The sequence below is a fragment of the Epinephelus moara genome, chromosome 19 (genome assembly GCF_006386435.1).
Source record: "Epinephelus moara isolate mb chromosome 19, YSFRI_EMoa_1.0, whole genome shotgun sequence".
Lineage (NCBI taxonomy): Eukaryota > Metazoa > Chordata > Actinopteri > Perciformes > Serranidae > Epinephelus > Epinephelus moara.
Window position 1 is genome coordinate 21,202,276 of NC_065524.1, and position 21,716 is coordinate 21,223,991.

Below are 21,716 nucleotides of genomic sequence, written 5' to 3' on the forward strand. Positions count from 1 at the left end.
CTACATGTAATTAAATTATAAATTAAATGTAATTATAATCTGTTACAACTGCTGAGATAAACTATGTAATAAAATTACAGTAGAATATAACATTCCTTCTGTTGCTTGCATCTTGTTGCCATGCAGGAATGTGTTCTTTTGGCATAACCTATTTCTGGACATTTTTCAGCTTTATTGCCCAATTTAAAATATTTGTTGGAAAAGTAATCAAAAAGAAATCAAATGTAATACATTACATTACTTTGATAAAGTCAGTAAAATAGTTACATTACTTAGGATTAGATGGAGGAAGATTGCCCCCTTAAGAAAAAAGTCAATTGCTATAAAATTTAAAAAATATTTGGATATGATTTTAGCATGTGCAGGATGATGAGGCATGAACCAACAAACCAACCAAGGAGCAGTGACTGCTCGAGTGTGACAACAAAGTTTCTATGTACACCTTATATAAATACATGAATCACTATTTTCCAGTGACAAAAATAGATGAGTTTACCCTAAAATGGTATTAGTGGGAAAAAAAATCAGATAAATTGTCACCATTCACTAGAGCATAGCCATCCAATGCATGTGCTGAGAGTAAACTTAGTGTCATACAGGCCCACTGGTTAGAAGAGGAAATGAGTGGGTGGGGGCATCTTACCACTGGGCCATTACCTCATCTTACCAAATTATATTTTTAAAAGGGTTACTAGTAATCTGTACACTATTTCATTTCATAAGTAATCTTGCCAGCACTACTTATATCATTGCATGACAACAAACTGTGCATCAAATTAATTGTAAAGTCATTATTTTTATTCATATTATTTTAAATCTTAATGAAAGATAGGAAGCATATATTTAAGTGTCATTTTTTGTTAGGAGCCACTGACTCATTCACTCACTCACTCACTCACTCACTCACTGTGATAGGATCTGATCTGTTCAATAATCAATAATGGTGTCCTGTCCCTTTAAGACGCCGCTCAGGGTGGACCCAACGTCGGCGTTTGACGCTCAGGAAGTGGACTCAACCACCAAAGATTCCCGCAGATTCGATATCGATTGTCCCAATGTTTCAAACGTGTTCACCCTGACCCTAAACATGTGTTAAAATACTTTTTATGGGATATCCGAGACGATAATGCTGGATGGTCGCACTCATGAAATTCACCAGGGACATATGCAGGCTGTTGGGACTCGGCAGCGGTAAGAAAACGTCCCACTTTTTCAAAACTTTCTAAAACTCAACCACAAGTTAAATTGATCCCGTAGGCGATAAGGAAACGCGTGTGACACCGAAACCGTGGACACTGTCCAACACGCGGTGTGTTAAAGCGTGTATATGTGGCAGTATTTCGCCGTTGTCTCCACCGTGAAGTTCATACCGGGTTCTTGGTCAAACAATGAAGGTTCCCCTCTTGCCAGTGTTACACCCTTTGATTGCACCACTTCCAAGTTTGCGCAGTCGGTGCCATAAATTTGTTGTGATAAAACGCACTTCCACAGACTTTTACATCCAGGACGCTAACAATAACACCCTTACAATACTTTCAGTGCCCTATATAGCAGGGGAAGTGGGTAAGGAGCCCAAACTAGCACAGATTAGACACACATTACCCGGTACATGTTGGTATGATAACAATGCATCAGATAGGTGGTAGGAGCTGTGCAGCCCAGAGCTGGCGCAGCTGTACATTTAGATGAGCATCAAGTTAAGAGTCATTAAATATGTCATGTGCCAGCACTTTGTTCCTCTTCTTGCTTCTCCGTGTGTTTAGTTTCCTTGTAGCTGCAGAGCAGGTTAGTTTACTGACTTGACTGCATCAGAGACTGCTCAGCAACAGTTGGTGTTGATGATGATCAACATGATTGCATAATGTGTGTCTACACTGTTCCTAAAGTCACATTCCCAGATTATATCCCACATAACTCACATCAGAGAGCAGCCTGGCTATTTTGGTTGTCCAATGAGACTTGTGCTCCATCCACATGCACTCTGTTATAAAAGCTATAAAACTGTTGTGTAAATGTCTTCAGCCAGATTACAAAATCACTTAAACTGCTGACACCTGATTCAATACTGATTATTTCAAACGATAAGGTCATGTTCTCCTTTTATTTCTCCCTTTCTCTGTGATGCCGTGCAAAGAAAGAAAAAGCTCAGCCTGTGAAACTGATTTCTAGGTTAAAAATCCCGTCCATGATGATACACTGTTATTTTACATTCCTGCGGAAAGAGCTCACCTTTCATCTCAATGCTAATTTAAGCAGTCTCCTTGACGGCGAGAGACAGAGACGCTTTTGTTGCTTTTGTCCACTGATCTTGGATCATTTATTTGTAAGGAGGACATTACTTTATACTTAAGATTTAACAAAAAGCCTGATTCAGGAGTTTTAGGAGTGGTTGTTTTTTTGACATTTGAGTAGTGAGCCAGACATGGACAGCTGAAATTCCTTCCACTTTCTAGGTATGTTTAGAGACACTAGCTCCTCATGATGGTGGGATGGTAGAGTCTTTACTGAAGGCAGTGAAACTTGTGCTGGAATGGTTTAGGCATCGACTAGCGCTGTCTAAAGTGTTGACCAGAGCCACAGCACCCTATAAAATACCCATGCAGAGACCGAATGAGGAAGTCTAGTAGCTGCTTGTCATCTTTTTCCCACAAGAAATGCAGCGTGTTTAAAGAGCGAAGCAGCACTGAGGAGCCGGAGAGCTGCAATCACTCTCATCAATGCCTCCCGAGTCACAACATGAGTCACAGACCAAGTATGAATTTGTCACTGCTCTGGAAACCTTTGCTGAACGAATGGAAATCCGACACCACACACAATCCTGCGTGCTCCAGTGTTTTTGCTGTCTTTTGTCTTTTCATTTGTCTGCTTCCACTGGGCCTAAATCAGCTGCAGGTTTCTGGTTTGATCTGATCTGTGCCTCCCCAACACACACACACACACACACACACACACACACACACACACACACACACACACACACACACACACACACACAGATCCCACCTTCAGGGCAGTGGTTGTTTTCAATGTCATTTCCAACCAAGCGTCTAAGAAAAGATACCGTGTTCTCAAACATCCATGCTGGAGGCAGCTGTGTGTTGCATGTTGGGCTTGTGGCAGTGGAAAACTCAGAGCAAACAGCCCTCTCATAAGACCGAGAAGAAACAACTTGGATCAACAACTGTGCATTTTTGTCTCCTGTTGAGCTTTTCTGGCTCTTTTTTTTTATAAGAAAGCATTACATCACCTTTCCGTACTCCACCCAGCATCATTAAATGTTTTGCATTTTGTTATCACAGGTCATTGTGGTTAGACTTGAATGGGAATGAGGAAGGAGGAACATATTTACTTGCCATCCAGACAACCAGTATTTCTTTTGGTTTTCAGTTTAGGACGACTGAGCTGCTTGTAGACGTGCGTTATTATTCAGGCATGTGTAGCTGATGGCTACCTCGCTACACAGTACTATCTAACAGTACACGATGTCCATACTTGCTGTGCGGACTGCATGCTGTATCATTTTGAGAACCAGAGCCATTGTCTTGATTAGAGCTCTGCTGGTTCCCACAAAATGAAGACAGTGTGTGTTTCCCAACAGGCCCTCCTGTCCAGCAGCAGGAGGAGCAGATGGACTGTGGCGCTGCAACCCCTGATCCAAGTGATGCCACTTTGTCACAGGTAAACAAATGGTGTCACACTGACAGGGCACTGTAAGGCCTGCGAGGGTGAAGGTGCAATGTGCAGCATTCAACTGTGTGTGTTTGTTTAGGATGCATTAAATGGAGAGGAGGATCTAAGTGAGGAGGAGAAGGTCAGGCGGAGGGCAGAGCGACGCAAAGCCAAGAGGAAGGTGAGCACAGATCACTCCTACACTCTTACGCTCCTTAAAGATCCTCCTTGCAGTTATATACATGAAGTCTGTCATGCTATGAATGATGGGTTAAGTTGTGCATTTTGCTGCGTCTGTTTCAGCGCCGTCGAAAACGTAAGAAGCAGGAGCAGGTTAAGCAAAGCGAGAATGCTGAACGGGTAATTACCACATTATTCCTTCAAGGAATGCACTCTACATTTGCCTTTACTGCGACTAACAGGATGTTCATATGGTTGTTCACATTAGGATGATGAAGACGAGGACGGCGGTGCTGAGTCTGAACTGGATGAGAGTGAGTCAGAGGCAGAAGTTGGTGCTGAGGAGGAGAAACAAGAAGTGCAAAAGGAGGAGAAAAAAGAGGCAAAGTCAGCTGCCTCACAGGTCTCCACTCCAGTCATGACTTCCGCGGGAATCAAAGGACAACAGAAGAGCCACACCAGATCTGCTGAGGAGGTAGGGTCACTATACTGGAGTTGGATGCATGTATGAATCCTCTGTCTCAAGAGTTGCAGGTTTTAGTTTAACATTTACATCTCTAGTCTAAGTCAATGAATCGTTTTGGGGTAGTATTTGTAGGCCTGGATGGCACATGACTGAACACCAATGTCTTACTTTCTGTGTTTCACAGGAGCCAGAGTGGGACGTGAGCAGTGCCTTCTTTGCTAATGCTGCTAGCCATATCAAACCCAAAGGATCGGGTCGCAAGTCCAAAGAAAACAAGGAGAACGAGGCCAGGAGAGAGGTGAATGAATGCTGATACATAATGTAAGATGAGGAGTTATAGCAAGAGCCCCTGTCATAACTGTGCAGTTTTTCTTGTGGCAGCACTCGTGTGCAGCGGTAATAAAACGACTCGGTATGGATTTTTCAGACCAAGGTTCTGTAGTGATCATTCTGGGGACCTTCCATCACAAGTCATTGGTCCTCACTATTTTTCAAGTACAGTACAAGGCCGAGAGAGAGGTGGATGAATGCTAACACATAATGTAAGATGAGGAGGTACAGTAAGAGCTAACGTCATAGCTGTACACCAGAGTCTGGCTGCTGACTTTGTGTGTCGGCTCTGTCTATCAGGTGCGTTACTAACAGGGACGTTAACTGTGGCGATGTGCTGCTCAATATTTTAAGGACAAGCAAAAAATATTCACTTAATTTGCATTTCCTGAATTAGCTTCATTTCAGAATATAAAATCTTTGTTTAAGGTGTATAAAATGTCCCCAAATGATCACTTTAAACACGCTGCCGAACTGAAACATTTGAACAGCACATGGTTATTAAAGGATTTGCAGTTTTGAGTTGGAAGTACGTCATGTGTTGGTGGTTCGGGTAGGGTAACTAATGTGTGGGTTGGGGTATTGCATGTCACAGGTCTTGAAAGTCAGACTCATGCAGGACTCTGCTGTGCACTATTTTTCTTGTGGCAGCAGTGTGTTCCTCTGGCAGTTCCAAAGTCTGATATGTGTGAAAAGTGGACTCTGGACCATGCAAGTCTTTACAACAGTTGTTATTATGTGTACGTGTTGACCTGCTGTAAATCAGCTGTAGGATGAAGCTTAGACACTGGTCATTTATGTCTTGAATTAGGCTAATGAATTGCTTTAGCTCTTACAGCAGCCTATATCGGCATCCGTTAATGACAAAAAAAAGTAGATGCATGAAACAAAAACACTAAACTAGCTGCGAGAAAATCCTAAAAGCTGTTTCTTATATATATATATGCACATGTTCATTCTAGATAAGTAAATGTATGTAAGCCTGTTTTATGCATCTGATTTGAAAAGGCAAATCAAATCAGAGCCATTCCTGTTGAGAACATTCAGAACTTATTAGGTAAATTTCCACAACTGTGAACATGAACATATTAAAATATTTTTCTTACAGACAAATGGAACTGACACCATGACCAAGAAAAGTGCGTCACTGACAGGTAAGGCATTGTTTCTGCATAGCAGGGTACACGACCAACCTTTTAATAGGTTATTCATTGGAAAAGATACAAAACCGTCAAGGAAATGATTGATTACACATTCCTTTGTGCAAGCATGTCAGCATGCAGCGTTGCGGTCAGTCGAGGTCTTGGGCCGCTGACTCACCAGAGAATAATTTACAAGCATTTTTTCCTTTTCTTGCAGAAAAAGGCATAAAGCTGGTGCAAGAGGGGCAGTACGCACAAGCTGTCAGCATGTTTACAGAAGCCATCAGATGTGATCCAAAGGATTATAGGTATACCGTTTGTGTTCATGGCTAGTTTGTCACAAAGGGAGTATGTACATTTTAGATAATGTTCCTTTAACATTAAATTACGTCCCGCAGGTTCTTTGGGAATCGTTCGTATTGCTATTACTGTTTGGAGCAGTACCCTCAGGCCCTGGCCGATGCTGAACGCTCCATTCAAATGGCCCCAGACTGGCCCAAAGGACACTTCCGCAAGGGCAGTGCTCTCATGGGCATGAAGGTGGGTGCATGGGCGTAGCATGTAAGCAAAGAAGCACGTGCTGCACATACTCTGATCTAATGCATGTGTATGAGTGTGTCAGCACCTGCTGGCATAGTTTATGTATTACTTCATTTGTGTGGATGTGTAGGGGTGTGTTAATGTATCGTAGATGTGTATATGTTATGGTATTTATATGGGGGAATAACATAGTGAGTCTAGTTTGGTGGCCAGAGGGAGGTTTAGACATGGTTATGTGACCCCCAGATATGTATGTGTGCATCATGTTGAATGTTGTTATACTTTATTTGTCTCAATGAAGAAAAAATGTGCCATAGTGTGATAAGATTACCAGCTTACTAAGATTACTGTCTTTACTAATTTTCTGTTGGTCTTTGTGTTCAGCGGTACAGTGAGGCGGAGAAGGCCATGGAGCAGGTGCTGAAACTCGACAAAGACTGTGAGGAGGCCGTCAATGACCTTTTTAATTGCAAAGTGCTGCAGTTAATGGTAAATGCACCTGCAAACACGTCAGTGAAAGTGTTTCCTGTAAGCTTGGTAGCTATGAGTGAAAATAACTAGAGCTTCCTCTGAGATTTTCTCTTTAGAAGCAACATTTTCTTCTTGATTGAAATAGTCACCTTCATTTAAAACTGAATTCCTTTCATTATATTTTCATGATTGGTTATTCACTTTTTTCTATCCTATCCTCAGGAGCTTGGTGTTGAAGAAGTGCAAAGTGTCCTACTGCTGGAGAAATTTACAACTGTACAGGCTGTTCTGGCATCTTGTTCTGATGCTGCCAGGGGTAAGATCACATGCACATGTTTTATAGAAAGGGGCTGCATTTTCTACATGTTAAAACCCTGCAGGCATTTCTTCTATTGATGACACTCTTTTTGTTTTGCAGCTGGCAGCCAAGACTCATCCGTTGTGCAGCCAGGGTAGGTGACAGTTTTTGTCTAATCAAAGCTAGGGGTCAGTTTTTCCTTTTAGAGGTTGTAACACCTTCAAGTTTCAACAAATCATGTATCTGACCTGTGGTTTTATTAATGTCAGTAACATTCCTTCTCTTTGTCTTTCTTTCAGAAGCCCTTGCCCATCTCTGTGGGTGGGAAATGTGACCACTGAGCTAACTGAGAAACACCTATGGGACCTTTTTAAAATGTATGACCATAGTTCAGTACAGTATTTGATACTAACCTAATTCATGACTTGGAATCACTTTATATAAGTACAATGTCTTATTCCTTATTTAATAATTTGAAAGACATTTGAGCAAACACTTGAGAGTGGACCTTTTTAAACAGAAACACATCCATTTAATATATAACCTAGGTGGCTATTGACTTGTCTGTTGTTTTCTTTGCATTGTAGGTATGGTGAGATCGAGAGTATCCGTGTTCTGCATGAGAGATTCTGTGCCTTTGTCAACTTCAAGAATGCAAACATGGCAGCCCGTGCCATGGAGAAACTAAATGTGAGCACCTATTTGGTTGCTCTCTTTCAATCTTGTTCTTTAAACCTGTCTTTAAAGGTAGTTATGGACTAAAAGTTGCTATGTGCTTCTTCTCACAGGGTTATTGTATTGAGAACACACGTTTAGTGGTGCGCTATCCTGACCGTCGCACTCAGAGGGTCCTTCCCATTCCACTTAAGACCTGTCTCCCTGTCACACAGCAGGCAGGCGCAGCTGCTGGGTAAGACGTCAACTTTCTCAGTAACTGAAATCACACAATAAGACTACAGTTTGAACCACTTTTATAATTAAAGTTCTTTGTTTGTGTCTTTTGTCTCTATGTCATTTTCCTCTCTGCCCAGACCTCGACGACGTGGCCCAGTGAACGGAGACGAGTGTTACTTCTGGAGAACCACCGGCTGCCATTTTGGGGACAAATGTCGCTACAAACACATTCCTGATCAGAAAGGCAAGGACAGGAAGCCCTGGCAGCCTTGAACTCAGTTTACTCTCTGCCTCAGTAGTGTGCGGGAAACTGGGATGCACAGACTGAGCCACAGGAGCTGGTACTTACTGGACCAGGTTCTCTGGGCTTAAAATATTTACTGTAGCAGAATGGACCAGTATAGTCAAAGGATCAGAGCCAGCACTCAAAGGCTCGAAGGCAGGGATGGTCACACATGTGTCACAAAGGACTGGGAGTGTGATGGTTGTTATTTCAACTAAAGACTGTACTCAATGATATTGCTCAATGGTACAATGTTAACCAGACAGGAGCAACAGAATGACCTGGTGTAGCCTTTGTTTCTAATGAAAACCTTCACATTTGCAGCCCGTCGTGGCACATGGTGACCTATTCCAGCTTTAAGGGATACAGTACAACCTAACCTCACAGGCATACAACATAAGGAGGAAGTGAAACTGCTTTGGTCCACAATGGGAAAAAAAGTAATGGCTCTGTCATGCCCAGCAGTAATGAAAGGACTCTGGATTTTTCAGGCCAAGGTTCTTCGGTGATGAACCTGGGGACCTTCCTTCTTTAGAAACATCACAAATCAAATGTTCCTCCCTATTTTTAAAGTACAAGTACTCAGCCAACACTTTAAAGAAATGCTTCACTCCCAAAATGACCGTTGGTGTATCAGCTGCTCATGGCATGTTACCTTGAACTCGAGAAGAAGACTTTGCTTTACTCGCATGCATCCACAGTATTTGAAGAGCACATGGGGACCACGTCTAACGAAACACAACACATCTGTTCTGTCATCTCTGTATCAAAACATCTGTTTATGAACTCTTACATAACTAGTGCAGCATAATCCAATTCTCATTTATCCAGTTGTCTGCTCAGTACTTACCAAACAGAGGGCACTTTCCGATGGGGAACTGAGCTCAAAGTGAAACTCTATCTATGCTCTCATCAAAGCCAGACTCCACTGACAAAAATAGTGATTTTGAGCATACACACAAATGAGCATACGACTGGATAAATGGGACTTGGATTATACTGCACAAGTCTTGTGACAGCATGTGAACTGATGTTTTGATACAGTTTGCTGTTGTTAAATGTGGTCCCCGATGATTCTCCGTTCATCGTGGAAGGATGGGGGAAAAGTTATCTTAATATTCAAGGTAACACACAGTGAATAATCGCTATACAAATGGTCATTTTGCAGGTGAAGTATTCTCTTAACTTGCAGTTTGTGAACCTGATTTTTTTAATCCATAGCCCACAACTGTTGACATCAGTCTGCGGTTTAGTCTGGGGCTCCGTTTCCCTCTCTTTGTTCCTTTTCCAGTATCAGCGCATTGTCCACGAGACCAAAGACTTGCCAACAGATACACTTGACATTTCAGTACCTCCCCTATGCAGAAGAGGTTTCTTTTAGCCAATAAGCTACAGAGACCCAGAGAGGTGCCTTTATACTGTGCTATGTAGCCTTAGTTACGATCATCGTAAATGGGTAAATACAAATAAGAACCCCCAAATTTGGCTCGAGGGATTTCAGATTGAATCTGTTAATGCCTGGATTAGGTGTATTTCACGCTATCTGATGGCTGCCCTGTTGTTGAAAGAGTAAATACACACATTTCATTCAGTTGTCGTGACAAGTTATGGTAGGGCGTGGAAGAATTAATAGAAACACCTGACAGTTTTATGCAATCCAGAAGAATACATACCTTTATGAAGGCTGTAGTGTTCATTTTTTAGTGATACTGTATCAGAGAGGTATTATTTCAACTCAACTGTAGGCCATAGTTTTTGGTTTTGTTTAATTGGATTGCATGAAATGTCAGGTGTGAAGTTTTTCATTCTCCAGACTTCTTCCTTTTTTGGGGACTACAGGAGAGCTAGTTGAGCCTCTGGTCTGTGCCCAGTGCAAATGAATAACCCTTATACGTTTTTATCTCAGCATTAGATACACCTTTGCATAGTACACATCACAGTGCTTTATGTCTATGCAAAAGAAAAGTGCCGACTTGATTGTTAGCTCTGTGTCCAACACACACACACACACACACACACGCACACACACCCAGCACTTCTGGCAGAAGTAGCATAGGTCGTTAATGTGTGTGCCATGGTGATGTCATTGATAAACACTTAGATTGTACAGGACAGTGCCTTACAAAACATCATGTTCAGTCATGTGCACACATTCATGGCCACATGTGAAACATAATCCACTCACAGAGATTTTAAATCTTTAAAAGCAGTGTTTTTGACCTTAGGGCGTCCATTTCAGTATTTCAGTGAACCAAAGACTGCTTCATCTGACGGCTCTGCACTGAACACAACCTTGTTCTTTCATGACTTTCAACACTAGACAGCATTTAAAACCCATTAGCATGTTTCTGTATTATCCACTAGATAACAATTACAGCTACCACACCTGGTTTAAGTCCACACTACATTCACTAGTAAACTACGCACAGCATCGTGAGAGTATTTATTTTCCTATTTATACTGATTTTTTTCTATTTCTCTTTTTTACAGCAGAACTTGAGAGCTGATTACAGCTTCCCATTTACTGGTCTTGTAGTATTTCTCTAAGTTCCCGCTTCTGTTTCTTTCTGGCTTTAAAAGGGCAAGCATTATAAAGAACCTTTGGGTGCAAACACGGTCACATGCTGCACTTCTGCTTTTCTCGTATTTACTTTCTGTCTTGTGGCTAAAACTTGTGAAAAAGGAATTGGACACCAAACCGTAAGATGACTGCACTTGTTGATTAAACAAACTTGGTCGTTTCTTCTGTGACTGGTGCTGTTAATTATGGTTGCACAGTGCATTTAGTTTTGCAGACTAATAAAATGCTTTGGATGATACCATGGCATACTTTGATGTCATCTTGTGGATATTTCAAACTTGGACAAAAGATTTCCCTGGTTTTAATTTTTGCTATTTGGTATGTTTTTAGTCTTTTTTTTTTTTTTTTTTTTTTTTAACCTTGTTTCAAACTATTTAAGGAAAATGCATTTTTAATTATGGTGTACACTTTGATAACGGAAAATGCATTTTTAATTATGGTGTACACTTTGATAACCAGAGCACTGCAATCCTGTTAATCTTCCAAATATTTTGTATCATCGTTACTGCACTGCAAAAAAGAGTCTTTTATATTTAATAAATGTATTTGAACCACCTATTTCTGAGTCTCTGCATGGGTAATACACAAACTGGGGAAGAAATGTCAGATAAATGCAGTTATTCTGCTAATAATTTTCTGGCAGTGTGTGTTGTTCCTGCCTTCCACAAGGCGGCAATGTTGCACATAAAAGGTTTGCATTGAACTATGTCACCAACTTAACCAGCCTATGCAATGCATAGACATTCATCTTTTTTTGATCTCCAGGAACCGCGACGTTTCTCTAAGTCATTCCTGATGCTCACAACCCCGAACAAGTAAAGAGGTCTGGGTAGTGTGGGGGGAATATGGTAACCCTGTCATCACTAGTAAAGACACTTGTGTGGCCAGCATGAAAGATGCATTAGGGAATCTGTAACCACCCAGACCAGTGGGAGATGGAGACATGACTAACACTGCTGAGAACTTGTGGGAAAAGCGACCATTATCCCACAAGTGACATCTTGAATAGAGAGTCACTGAAGCATGCTGCCACCTGTGAATGCATGTGAAGTCCATGCGAGTGTAAGAGTGCATGATGCTGCAAAATTAAAGGGGCACTCCACAGATTTTCACATGACAGTTAGTCAAAGAAAGCCTGCGTTACAGACGAGAGGTGTGGGGTTTGAAAGAAGTGTGCCTCTACACAGGAGGCAGGGGCGGTGTTAGGAGTGTCAGTTTTGGTTAATTGTGCATACAATAGCCCAGCACCTACAAACCGGTAACTTATTGGTTAATGTTAAAGACAAATATGCAAAATGACAGGAAAAACAAGAGGCCTGTCCTTTCAGTTCAGTGCTCCATTAACTCAGTGAACTTTAGCTTCACATTTTAAAGTGTTTAGCCTACTGTTTTCCATTTAGAAGTGGTGCTTTATTGGTTTGTATTGTAAATGTCTTGCCTTATGTTTTATTTTAAGTTGGCTTTGCTTATAGACAGCCACTAAGCTGTGTTGACATGTGAAAACTGAGTGCTCACTGCCCAACCTCTGGCCTCTACTGGTTAGCTAGCCTCGACCACTCTGTACTGCACTGTACACAACTCGAATTGGGTGGGAGCTCATGAGCAGTGCCACTTATTCGCAATTATTGCTGGTAATGGTGACGCTGGTGCTGTGGAAACATGGTGGCCACTCCCCAGTCTCTTCCTGAATAAGCGGCTTCATTTTGAGCCGCAAAACTAATTTAAAATTGCTACCTATGTTAGCACCATGCTAAGAGAGCGAATGGTGCTAAAAGAGCCAACAGTGATGACATAGAAAGGGGGTTAAGGACTCAAAATTGAGCTCAGGGAGACCGGAGGGTGGCCGCCATGTTTCCACAGCACATTGTTGGGTTGGGACAGTGTTACTGGCAGCTATTGCCAAATGAGCACTGCTGCTTGCTACCTCCCACCAGAGCCGGGTGATGCACAGTGTAGTAAACTCAGTAGTAAAATTAATCTATTGACCAACATGCGTAACAGGTCAAAAATAATCTTGGCAGTTAACTGATTAATGGTTAACCATAGAGATCCGTAGGTGGTGTAATGAAATGTTGCATTGAAATGAGTTGCATTATAGCGTGTTTCTGGAGCTTGATTCATATGAGGGGCTAAAATCAGGATATGGAGGCTTCTGCTGCTTTGATTTTATTTATTTTTTTTATTTTGAATTAAATTCCCTTGACTCTGTAAAAGTGCAGTCCTTTAAAATTGCATATATGCGCTTTAAAAAGGGAAAACTATATCTGCTAAGGATTTTTTAGCCCTTATCAGATTTAAATGGGTGCTAGCATGCTAACACTAAATTTAAGTCCAATTTTCTAAAAAAATTTACCTCATAGACAAATTTTTGCACACCTTGGGATTATGGCAAAGATGGCCTTTGACACAAGATCTAATGAAATCTATGTACAGCTCTCTGCACTATAACCTGCACAGCATATCCTCCATCCAGTATGTGCCTACATGCTCGCAGTAAAAGCATTATGAAAGCCTAGAGAGACGGCAGTGGGGGTGAGCATGAGGAGGTGCTGTCGTTTGAAAAGGCACTTGTTTATTGTTGGAGAGCATGTATTTATTTCATGCCTCCACAGATTGTGGGTAAGGGCAGAGCCGGCTCGGTCGGCGTAATTAGAGAGGTGGAGGGAGAGAGAGAGAGCATTCTGCCACAGAGAGCTGCTTCGCTCAGATACTCTTACCCTGTGAGCCCTCCGAGAGCCCTGTAATGCACTCTCACTGGCACATACACACACCCACTGAGCTGTTAAGTATTGGCACACAGGCAGGGACACCTGTCTGGTCTAGTTTAATTAGTCTGATATGCAACAGTGCCGCACAAGTTATAATAGAAGAATGTTAAACACAGCAATACTTATATTTTTAACCTGAACACCCTCCGTTTCCTTTCTGTTTTTTTTTCTTTTACATCTCTCTTTCCTCTCCCTGTCGGCCTTGGAGATCCCTCTGATTTGGCCCTGCTAATAGGGGGTCTGCTCTTCCTGTTCTAGGTTTACCAGCCAGGGAGGGACCACCATCCTGCCACCCAGTCACACCATCACTTGCACACACAAACATCTCAATTACAGCTTCAAAGTTTACACGTGCGCACACAAATACACACATAATGTAACGTATGATTTTTTTTTTTCACCCTGTTGGTGCTCTGCATACGAGGAAGTGTTTTTTACGGTCTTGGTTGATGTTTCAGTCCCTACCCCCCCTGTCATGATTGTAATTCTTCATGTCTATGAATAAACTTTGGTTCCTGAAAAAGGTGCCCGCTGAGGTTTACTTAAAACCTGGAATACAGTTTATCAACACAACAGCCCGAGGCCCAAAATTTCCATGTTGCTAAATTCATCCCAAATCCTCCCGAAATGACTCAAAAAATAAATAAACAAGTGTCAAACATGCAGAAAGGCCTTCGTCTGGATATGGAGGGAGCCTGAATTGGACCCGAGCACTGAAGTGACCCCGGCAGGACTTTTCCCTTCAGTTTTATAATCTGGATCTACACTCATGACTCAAATCCTTATGCTCTCTCTGCCATGATGATAGGTTAGACTATAGTAACACACTCCTGGGCAGGGGTGGTATGGTATATTCTCATCAGTCACGTGCACCACGGCTACGGTGAGGCTAGGCCTATTTTAGAACCGGTGGTTTGCGGCCATCTCAACAAGGAAATATCTACCCTGTGGTATAGGGAGCTTCTTTGAGACACTTGGGGCTTGATGTTTGAAACTATTCTGGAACCAGAGTCTTTCCTGTTGGTTACATTTACACACACGTACACCCAAAGGTTTTGTAACGCTCTGCTCGTGCAATTGTGTAAAGCTTCCTCAGCCTATCAGGGAGGGTCAAAGTGAAGAGGCCCAATCAGAGAGAAACACTTGATTTGATTATGAAAATGAGTTTACGAAATAACCCATTGTGAAACAGGCGTTGCTGCTTGAGATACATTTCTGAAATATTCACCATCAGATTTTTTATCTTTATTTTTTATCATTCACCCACACTCACATAAATGTCAGTAAAGACAGAATAAGTTAAAATGACAAATCCTCATCATCACTACTTTGATGTTTTTAGATTTCATATGCAGACAATTCGGTTGCAATCCAATAAACCAGCTTTGCGTTTGAGCATCTGACTGACTTCTATATGGGAGAAAGATACCAAGAGGGAAAGAGAGAGCAGGAGGAGGGAGGGAGGGAGGGATATAGGGAGAAGGAGGGCAGAAGGGAGGATTGACTGAGGAGAGCATTTAGTAGGCACACTCCTTCACTCAGTCACTCTCCCCTAGCCTGTGACGTCCACCACTGCAAACATTTGCTGCCTGCCAGGTGAGTGAACTTTCACCTTACCTTCTCCTTTTACATTTTTTCTTAGTAAAGAATATTGATTTATTTCCACTTGATTTGTAAGTTATATTTATTTACTGTTTTATTTTAGTACATTAGCATCTGAGTGCAAGTGTAACAGGTGTTTTAAGGGATGAGATGCTTCTCTCATTTCTTGATTCTTTACTTTAACTAGATAACTAGATACATTTTAAAAGTCAGCATGGTTGTTATACTGCCAAAGTTACAACATTTAAAGGAAATATTTGTTTTTAATTTTGCTCCTACTCTGAATAATTAAGCAATAAAAAGAGATATAGATGATTTACACAGTAAAAGATGTGTTTTTTCCACTATGATTTATGAGTCCAGTCTGAAAAATCTGTTTGTTTGTTGTTGGTTTGTCCCTTTGTAATTTTACCGTCACAGTCAGAAAAACAGATTTTGTGTATTTTGTGCTCAGTGTTGTTCTGTGGCGTGCAGTGATTTAATGCTTTTCAGTGTCTGTCTCCACCACTGCGTTCTTGTTTGGCTGTGACACTTGTTAACCTCCAGTTAAAACCTGCCCCATGTTTTTTGTCTGGTTAGTTAGCCCTGGGGGATGTTTATTCACGTGAGTTGCAATACAAAAGTGAGGCTGGTGTATCTCTAATTATATGCCTATGTTTGACATGAGTGAAAAGTATTCATTTTATGCGTTTTGGCTTGGATTGCATCACTGCAAAAATTGATGCTGCACCAGTGAGTTAAATCAAATGTGGGACTACAAAGCAAGTTTTATTTCTGTGACTGTGAGCAGCATCATTCATTTCATGGCTGTATTCTGCCATTGAGGAGACTACCTGAACTATTTTGTCCAGAGGATGTCACCGTTGGTCCGTTTAATAACCAGACTGGCTGCTTGTGTTAAAGGGAATTACTCTTTACGCACAGTTGTAGAAGTTTAAGGGTGTATCTTAAAGAGATGATAGATGTTTCTCATTACAGTGAAATTAGCCTGTAGCTTTAAACTGACTGCTTAATTGACAACACAGTTAAATGACTCCACTGCTCAGTTTAATAAATGAATAAAATAAGTTGTAGAATAAATTAAATAATATTGTGTTTCAACCTTCAGCCTACCTGCAGACCCCCTCCTCTCTGTCACGATGACCCGCACCCTCTGCTTGAGCTCCCTCCTCCTCCTCCTGCTGTCCCTCTCCTGCCCCGCACGCGCTGAACCCCGCCGGACCACGTCCTCTCAGCGCAGGGCGCCGCGCGCACCAGCCGCCAAGGTGCGTTTGGCGAGCAACTACGCGCGAGAGCCGCACGAAGGGCGCGTGGAGGTGCTGCACAACAACACGTGGGGGACCGTCTGCGACGATGAAGTGGACATCAAGCTGGCCAACGTGGTGTGCCGAGAGCTGGGCTTCCAGAGCGGTGTGACGTGGGCACACAGCGCCAAGTATGGAGAGGGAGTGGGTGAGAGCACTTCCTGTGACAAATTACAGTTAAGCCACATGATAATTTTACTGAGGAATGGTCAAATGCCTCCATTTTGTCATAGGCCAGAGCCATGGGTGGATTATGAGACAGTAGGCCCCTGGGCACAGATAAGCAAAGGGCCCCACCACCTCTCCTACAGAGGAGCAAGACACAGACTTTGTGGTGGTTTTGTGTCTCTTTGTAGTTGTTAAACATCTTCTTGTGGTCATATTGTGTCTCTCTGATGTAATTTTGTGCCTTTTTTGCAGTTTTGTGTCTCTGTAGTCATTTTGAGTCTCTTCCTGATCGGTAGTGTTAATATACATTTGACATTTTGCAAGTTAAGGCTAGGAGGCATCCTTTCATTTTACAGTTATAGTTTACTAATAAAACTCTCCATGATATGAACGGTGGTTACATGAGCTTCAAAACCAGCCATAACTCAGCCCTGAGCAGAGTGACCGTCCCCTCTTGACCAACCAACAGACTGCAGCGTTCACAGCTCCACTTTTTAGTACCAGATCTGTGTGCTAGGTACCCCAACAGAGGGGGGACCAAAAATGGGGATGGTACAGAACTGTTCCATTGGTACCATCCACAACTTTTCACAGTGGAAACGGGAAAAAAGCGTACCAAACTGAACTATACTGCACTGTACCGCTCGGTGGAAACAGGGCTTTTGTGGTAATTTTGAGTCTCTTCCTGGTCAGTATGTGTTAATTTACATTTTTTAAGTGAAGGCTAGGGGGGGCCCTGACACTTTTGGCCCCTGTGCTTGTGCCTGTTCAGCCCATTTATGAATCCATCCATGGCCAAAGCTGAAATGACTGGATGTGAGTGATAAAACAAGCTATGATAGGCTTTGACATTTTGACGTGTCATAGCAGGAAAACCACGGGTGTAATTAATGACAGGCTATTAATAAGGGCTACAGTCCATTTAGCTTTACTAGTTCAGAGCCCTGCCACTGTGCATGCTGGCTCACTGACAAGACTTACTGACCCTCTTAATTGGAACAGAGCCATCATTAATGGTATTAATTACACCTGTGCTTTTCCTGCCGTGACAAGTCTAAATGTCTGCTCCAAAAAGGGCCCATTACATTATCACCGTCAATTATTAGATTTAAGACGTCTTAGACTCAATGGCAGGCGGCCATATTGGACCATTTTATTGCAACCTGTCTCCTCCAAAACATCCATGCTACACCGTGCTTCCCCCACAACGCACTTAATGTATGGCTTCATGAAAAGACCACCAATTAAGAGATCCAAAATAACATCATAAAGTGACAAAGATAACTTGTTGTGGGATTGGAGCCTACATCTCGTTAAGGTCGCCTGGCAGGCTGGCAGAGCAGATATGTGGGCCAAAAAAGGGCATTTGTTTGAGAATAATGACAGCATTCGCTTGCCAGAGTTGCGCAACACTTGCTGTGGTTTATGGACATTCTTTACTGCCGCTTTTAAATCCAAATTAAAGAGAAGGTTGAGTGGATTCAAGGAGCAGGATCTACAGCACCCTGCCTTGTAAAATACTGTGTATCTACCGCTAAACACGCCGCTAAGGTGCAACCCTAAATCAGCGTGCCAGTAAAAGTCAAGTGTTAGGTGTTTAGGAACGGATTCGGGCCCTTGTGTAGATGCAATGCTCAATCTGTCTATTGGACAATCAATGAAAGTCACAATGAATGAAGTCATGAATTGTTTATCCTTTCACAGGCCCGATATGGATGGATAACGTACGCTGTGACGGCACAGAGAAGTCCTTGAAGGACTGCAAACACAACGGTTGGGGCGTGAATGACTGTAAACACTCTGAAGATTTGGGGGTGGTGTGCACTGTTGAGCGCAGGCAGGATCTCACAGCCAGTCGAGGCCACACCACCGCCTTCAGGCCCAGTGGCAGCACCGCGCCTCAATGGCAGGGCCAAGTGGCGACCCGCAGGCACCCAGGATATGGCTATTATGGAAACGGACATCAAGACATCCCCAGGTTCCAAAGACACCGCCAGGTACAGCAGTTTACTTCTGATACATGTCTATGTTACTCTTAGAAACACACTTAACAGTAGATGTGATGTGTGTCCTCCCGAAGGGTCACAGTAAGGTGCAAATCGAGGAGGTCCGTCTTCGTCCCATCCTCATGGCCACCAAGAGGAAGAGCCTGATCACAGAAGGTGTGGTGGAAGTGAGGCATGCAGGGAGATGGCGGCAGGTTTGTGACCTGGGCTGGAGTCTCAACAGCAGCCGAGTTGTGTGCGGGATGCTTGGCTTTCCGGAGGCTACTCAGCACAATGTCAAAACATACAAGTGAGTATGAATCTTTCCTGCTAGCTGCACAGAGAGCAACATATTTCACCTTTATGAGTTCATGTTATTAGATTGAATTACACTGGGCTGTTGACTGTAGTTCAGCAGGGCAACATGCTACACCATTCATTCCACTGTTAAGAGAATAAAAACTCATCCTGAAGAATAAAAACACAGCAGTGGCATCCTGTTTAGAGCCACTTTGAGTAAAGGCTTTTTGTTGGGCTTATCTTCCTCCCCCAGCCACTCCTGCCCTGTGTCCCCCTTTACTCCCCCCTCTCTTCCTCAGCCTCAGGATGATGATAAAGGAATCCCTGTCCCTTCTCCGCTGCCCTTTCTCTACACCTCTCTCTAGGCAAATCACCTCAGCTCACCTCATTGCCTCTTTCTCACTCCCTCTCCCTGATGCTATCTGCAGCCTGCAGCTCTCAGACAAACAGCCCCACTTTAACTTTTAGATTCCCGTGCTGAGGTGTAATATCACTGCTGATTGTGCTTTAACCGTCCCATCGATACCATGTGTGGGACAGAGGCGGCTATTGGAGAGCGGGATGAGGGTCTTTGTGAGGTTACTTGTCTTATTGGCAGGGCAGCCTCTGCAGGCCTCAGTCAGCCATACATCTTTTATACTTTTACCTACCACTTCAACAACGTATGTGACATGCTGCCAGTGTGTGTGTGTGTGTGTGTGTGTGTGTGTGTGTGTGTGTGTGTGTGTGTGTGTGTGTATGTGTGTGTGTACTAGGGCTGGGTATCATTTGACATTTTCTAATACAGTTGCCAACACCACTTTATTCTGGGCACCAATACAAAACAATACTTTTTCAAAATGTTAGTTCAGGGAACATAGAGATATGTTCAGTGTGTATTTAAAAACAAAAGCTAAACTTCTTTATCAGTGTTTAATTTTGTCTCTTAAGGTAAAGTAACCGAAAGAGAAGTTTCCTAACTTCCTAAAAATATGATTAATATCAGGAAGTAACTTATCAAATGATAATTAAACGACAATGACCAAGCCTTTAATCCTCGGTTTTGGTACTTTGGCACATTTCAATATTCGTTGCTACAGACACATATCAGTTGCTGTTTAAAGGAATAGTGCTTCATTTTGGAAAATAAGCTTATTTGCTTTCTTGCCATAAGTTAAATGAGAAAATGCCCCTTGGTAAATGTATAACTGAAGCTAGCAACTGTTAGCTTAGCTTAGCATAAAGACTGGAAAGAGGCGGAAACAGCAAGTCTGGCTCTGTCCAAATGTAATAAAATCTACTAACCTGTTATATTGTGGTCGTTTAATGCGTGACATTTGGTAAAAGGGGTTGGTAAAAGGATTTTTTAAAAACTTTTTGAGCTAGGCTAGCTGTTTCCTCCTGTTTCCAGTTTTTATGCTAAGCTAAGCTAACTTCCTGCTTGTTCCAGTTCCAGCTAAATATTTAACTGACACATATGAGAGTGGTATCAATCTTCTCATCTAACTCTCGACAAGAAAGTGAATTTCCCAAAATGTCAAACTATTCCTTTTTTTAAAGTGTTCGATACCCAGCCCCAGCATGTACCGTACATGTGCATACTCTCAGTACGATACATATGCTTGAATGCACTGGGCCTCACTCACCAATATCGCTCTATTTTTTTTCTTAAATATGTTCGTGAGAAAAGTCACATGAAAAGTCTACATCACATTCACAACATGTTGTTAAACCGCTGAATTGTTTGCACCTGTGTTCTTATTATGACACACCCTATTGTCCTCATTGACATCAGTCGACAGCAAACCCTGTTGATCATAATTAGCATAGGTAAACGCCCTGCAATTCCCCATAAAAGGGCATGTGCCTGCAGGGCCGCGTGTATGTGTGTTTAGAGAGACTTATAGAATTATTAGAAGGCACGGTCCCCATTAAATAACTTATGTCAATGAAGAGTGTAGTATTTATTTTAAAAGGCCATGATACTTTTTGTTAAATGATCAAAAAATGGTTGGTGAATTAGGCCCATTGTGTTCAGGTGTCTCCTTCTGCCCCTTTGACACTGATCTACATTTCCTCTCCTGCTGAAAAGAAAGCATTGACAGCGGTTTTTGGGGAACGTTCTGCTCTTAAACCGCAGGAGGACCACACATCAGCTATTGCTATTATAAGAATGAATAGTGTCTGACCATTCGCAGTCCTCAGTGGAAGGGGGACCCAGTTGGAAATGGTTCCTGGAGAGCTGCCGGCTCTAGGTGATTCACAGTTTAGCTATTCCTTCCCTCTCTTGGCTGGGGTTATTCTGACTCAACTGGCGACAGACCACAACATCTGCTCTGTGCTGCAGGTGCTAGATTCCTCTTTCTACTGAAAGGCTGTTGAGGGCGTAACTAATTTGTTTTATAGACTTTTTCCAACTTTTTATTGACTTTACAAACATTCCCTATTGGAGCACTCTTACTCACTGGAAGTATTTCTGCATTGCCCTTGAATTAAGCCATCTCCGCTGAACTCTGTTATTGGGAACACAGTGACGCTATAACTGGATTGTATTGTTGGGAGGAGGGCATCATCAGGCATCATATCTTCAGTAATAAAAGGTCCCCTGAATGAGCTGTCGTCAAACAGCCCAGCCTGACTCTGTACACGATCTGTACAGGATCATTTATTAGAGCACGGCTTCCCCGCATTGCAGGTGTGATGCTTTTCATGGCTCTCTTCGATTTTCTATCGCAGCACAGATTCGCCACTTAATG

At 42.4% G+C, this 21,716-nt stretch overlaps 2 protein-coding genes across 3 annotated transcripts in view; both read left to right on the forward strand.

The window, feature by feature from the left end:
* Positions 1–1,006: 1,006 nt before the first annotated feature.
* Positions 1,007–11,265, forward strand: zgc:123010 (uncharacterized protein LOC641500 homolog). Of its 2 annotated transcripts, none has more exons than XM_050071596.1 (16): positions 1,007–1,191; positions 3,599–3,678; positions 3,770–3,850; positions 3,973–4,029; positions 4,118–4,324; positions 4,500–4,613; positions 5,754–5,799; positions 6,005–6,095; positions 6,186–6,327; positions 6,712–6,816; positions 7,021–7,114; positions 7,217–7,250; positions 7,396–7,473; positions 7,684–7,786; positions 7,885–8,006; positions 8,128–11,265. In XM_050071596.1, the coding sequence occupies exons 1-16, from the start codon at positions 1,134–1,136 to the stop codon at positions 8,261–8,263; spliced, it is 1,548 nt and encodes a 515-aa protein (XP_049927553.1). In that variant the 5' UTR covers positions 1,007–1,133; the 3' UTR covers positions 8,264–11,265. The 2 variants fall into 2 exon arrangements, with proteins under 2 accessions (XP_049927553.1, XP_049927554.1); XM_050071597.1 differs by having other exon boundaries at positions 7,399–7,473.
* Positions 11,266–15,129: 3,864 nt separating this feature from the next.
* The window catches only part of loxl4 (lysyl oxidase-like 4), a 29,898-nt gene continuing 23,311 nt past the window's right edge, over positions 15,130–21,716 (forward strand). Inside the window, exons 1-4 of the mRNA XM_050071216.1 lie at positions 15,130–15,218; positions 16,333–16,676; positions 18,401–18,693; positions 18,777–18,991. Of these exons, the coding sequence (XP_049927173.1) occupies positions 16,364–16,676; positions 18,401–18,693; positions 18,777–18,991 (821 nt within the window). The 5' untranslated portion in view covers positions 15,130–15,218; positions 16,333–16,363. The remainder of the gene's footprint in view (positions 15,219–16,332; positions 16,677–18,400; positions 18,694–18,776; positions 18,992–21,716) is intronic.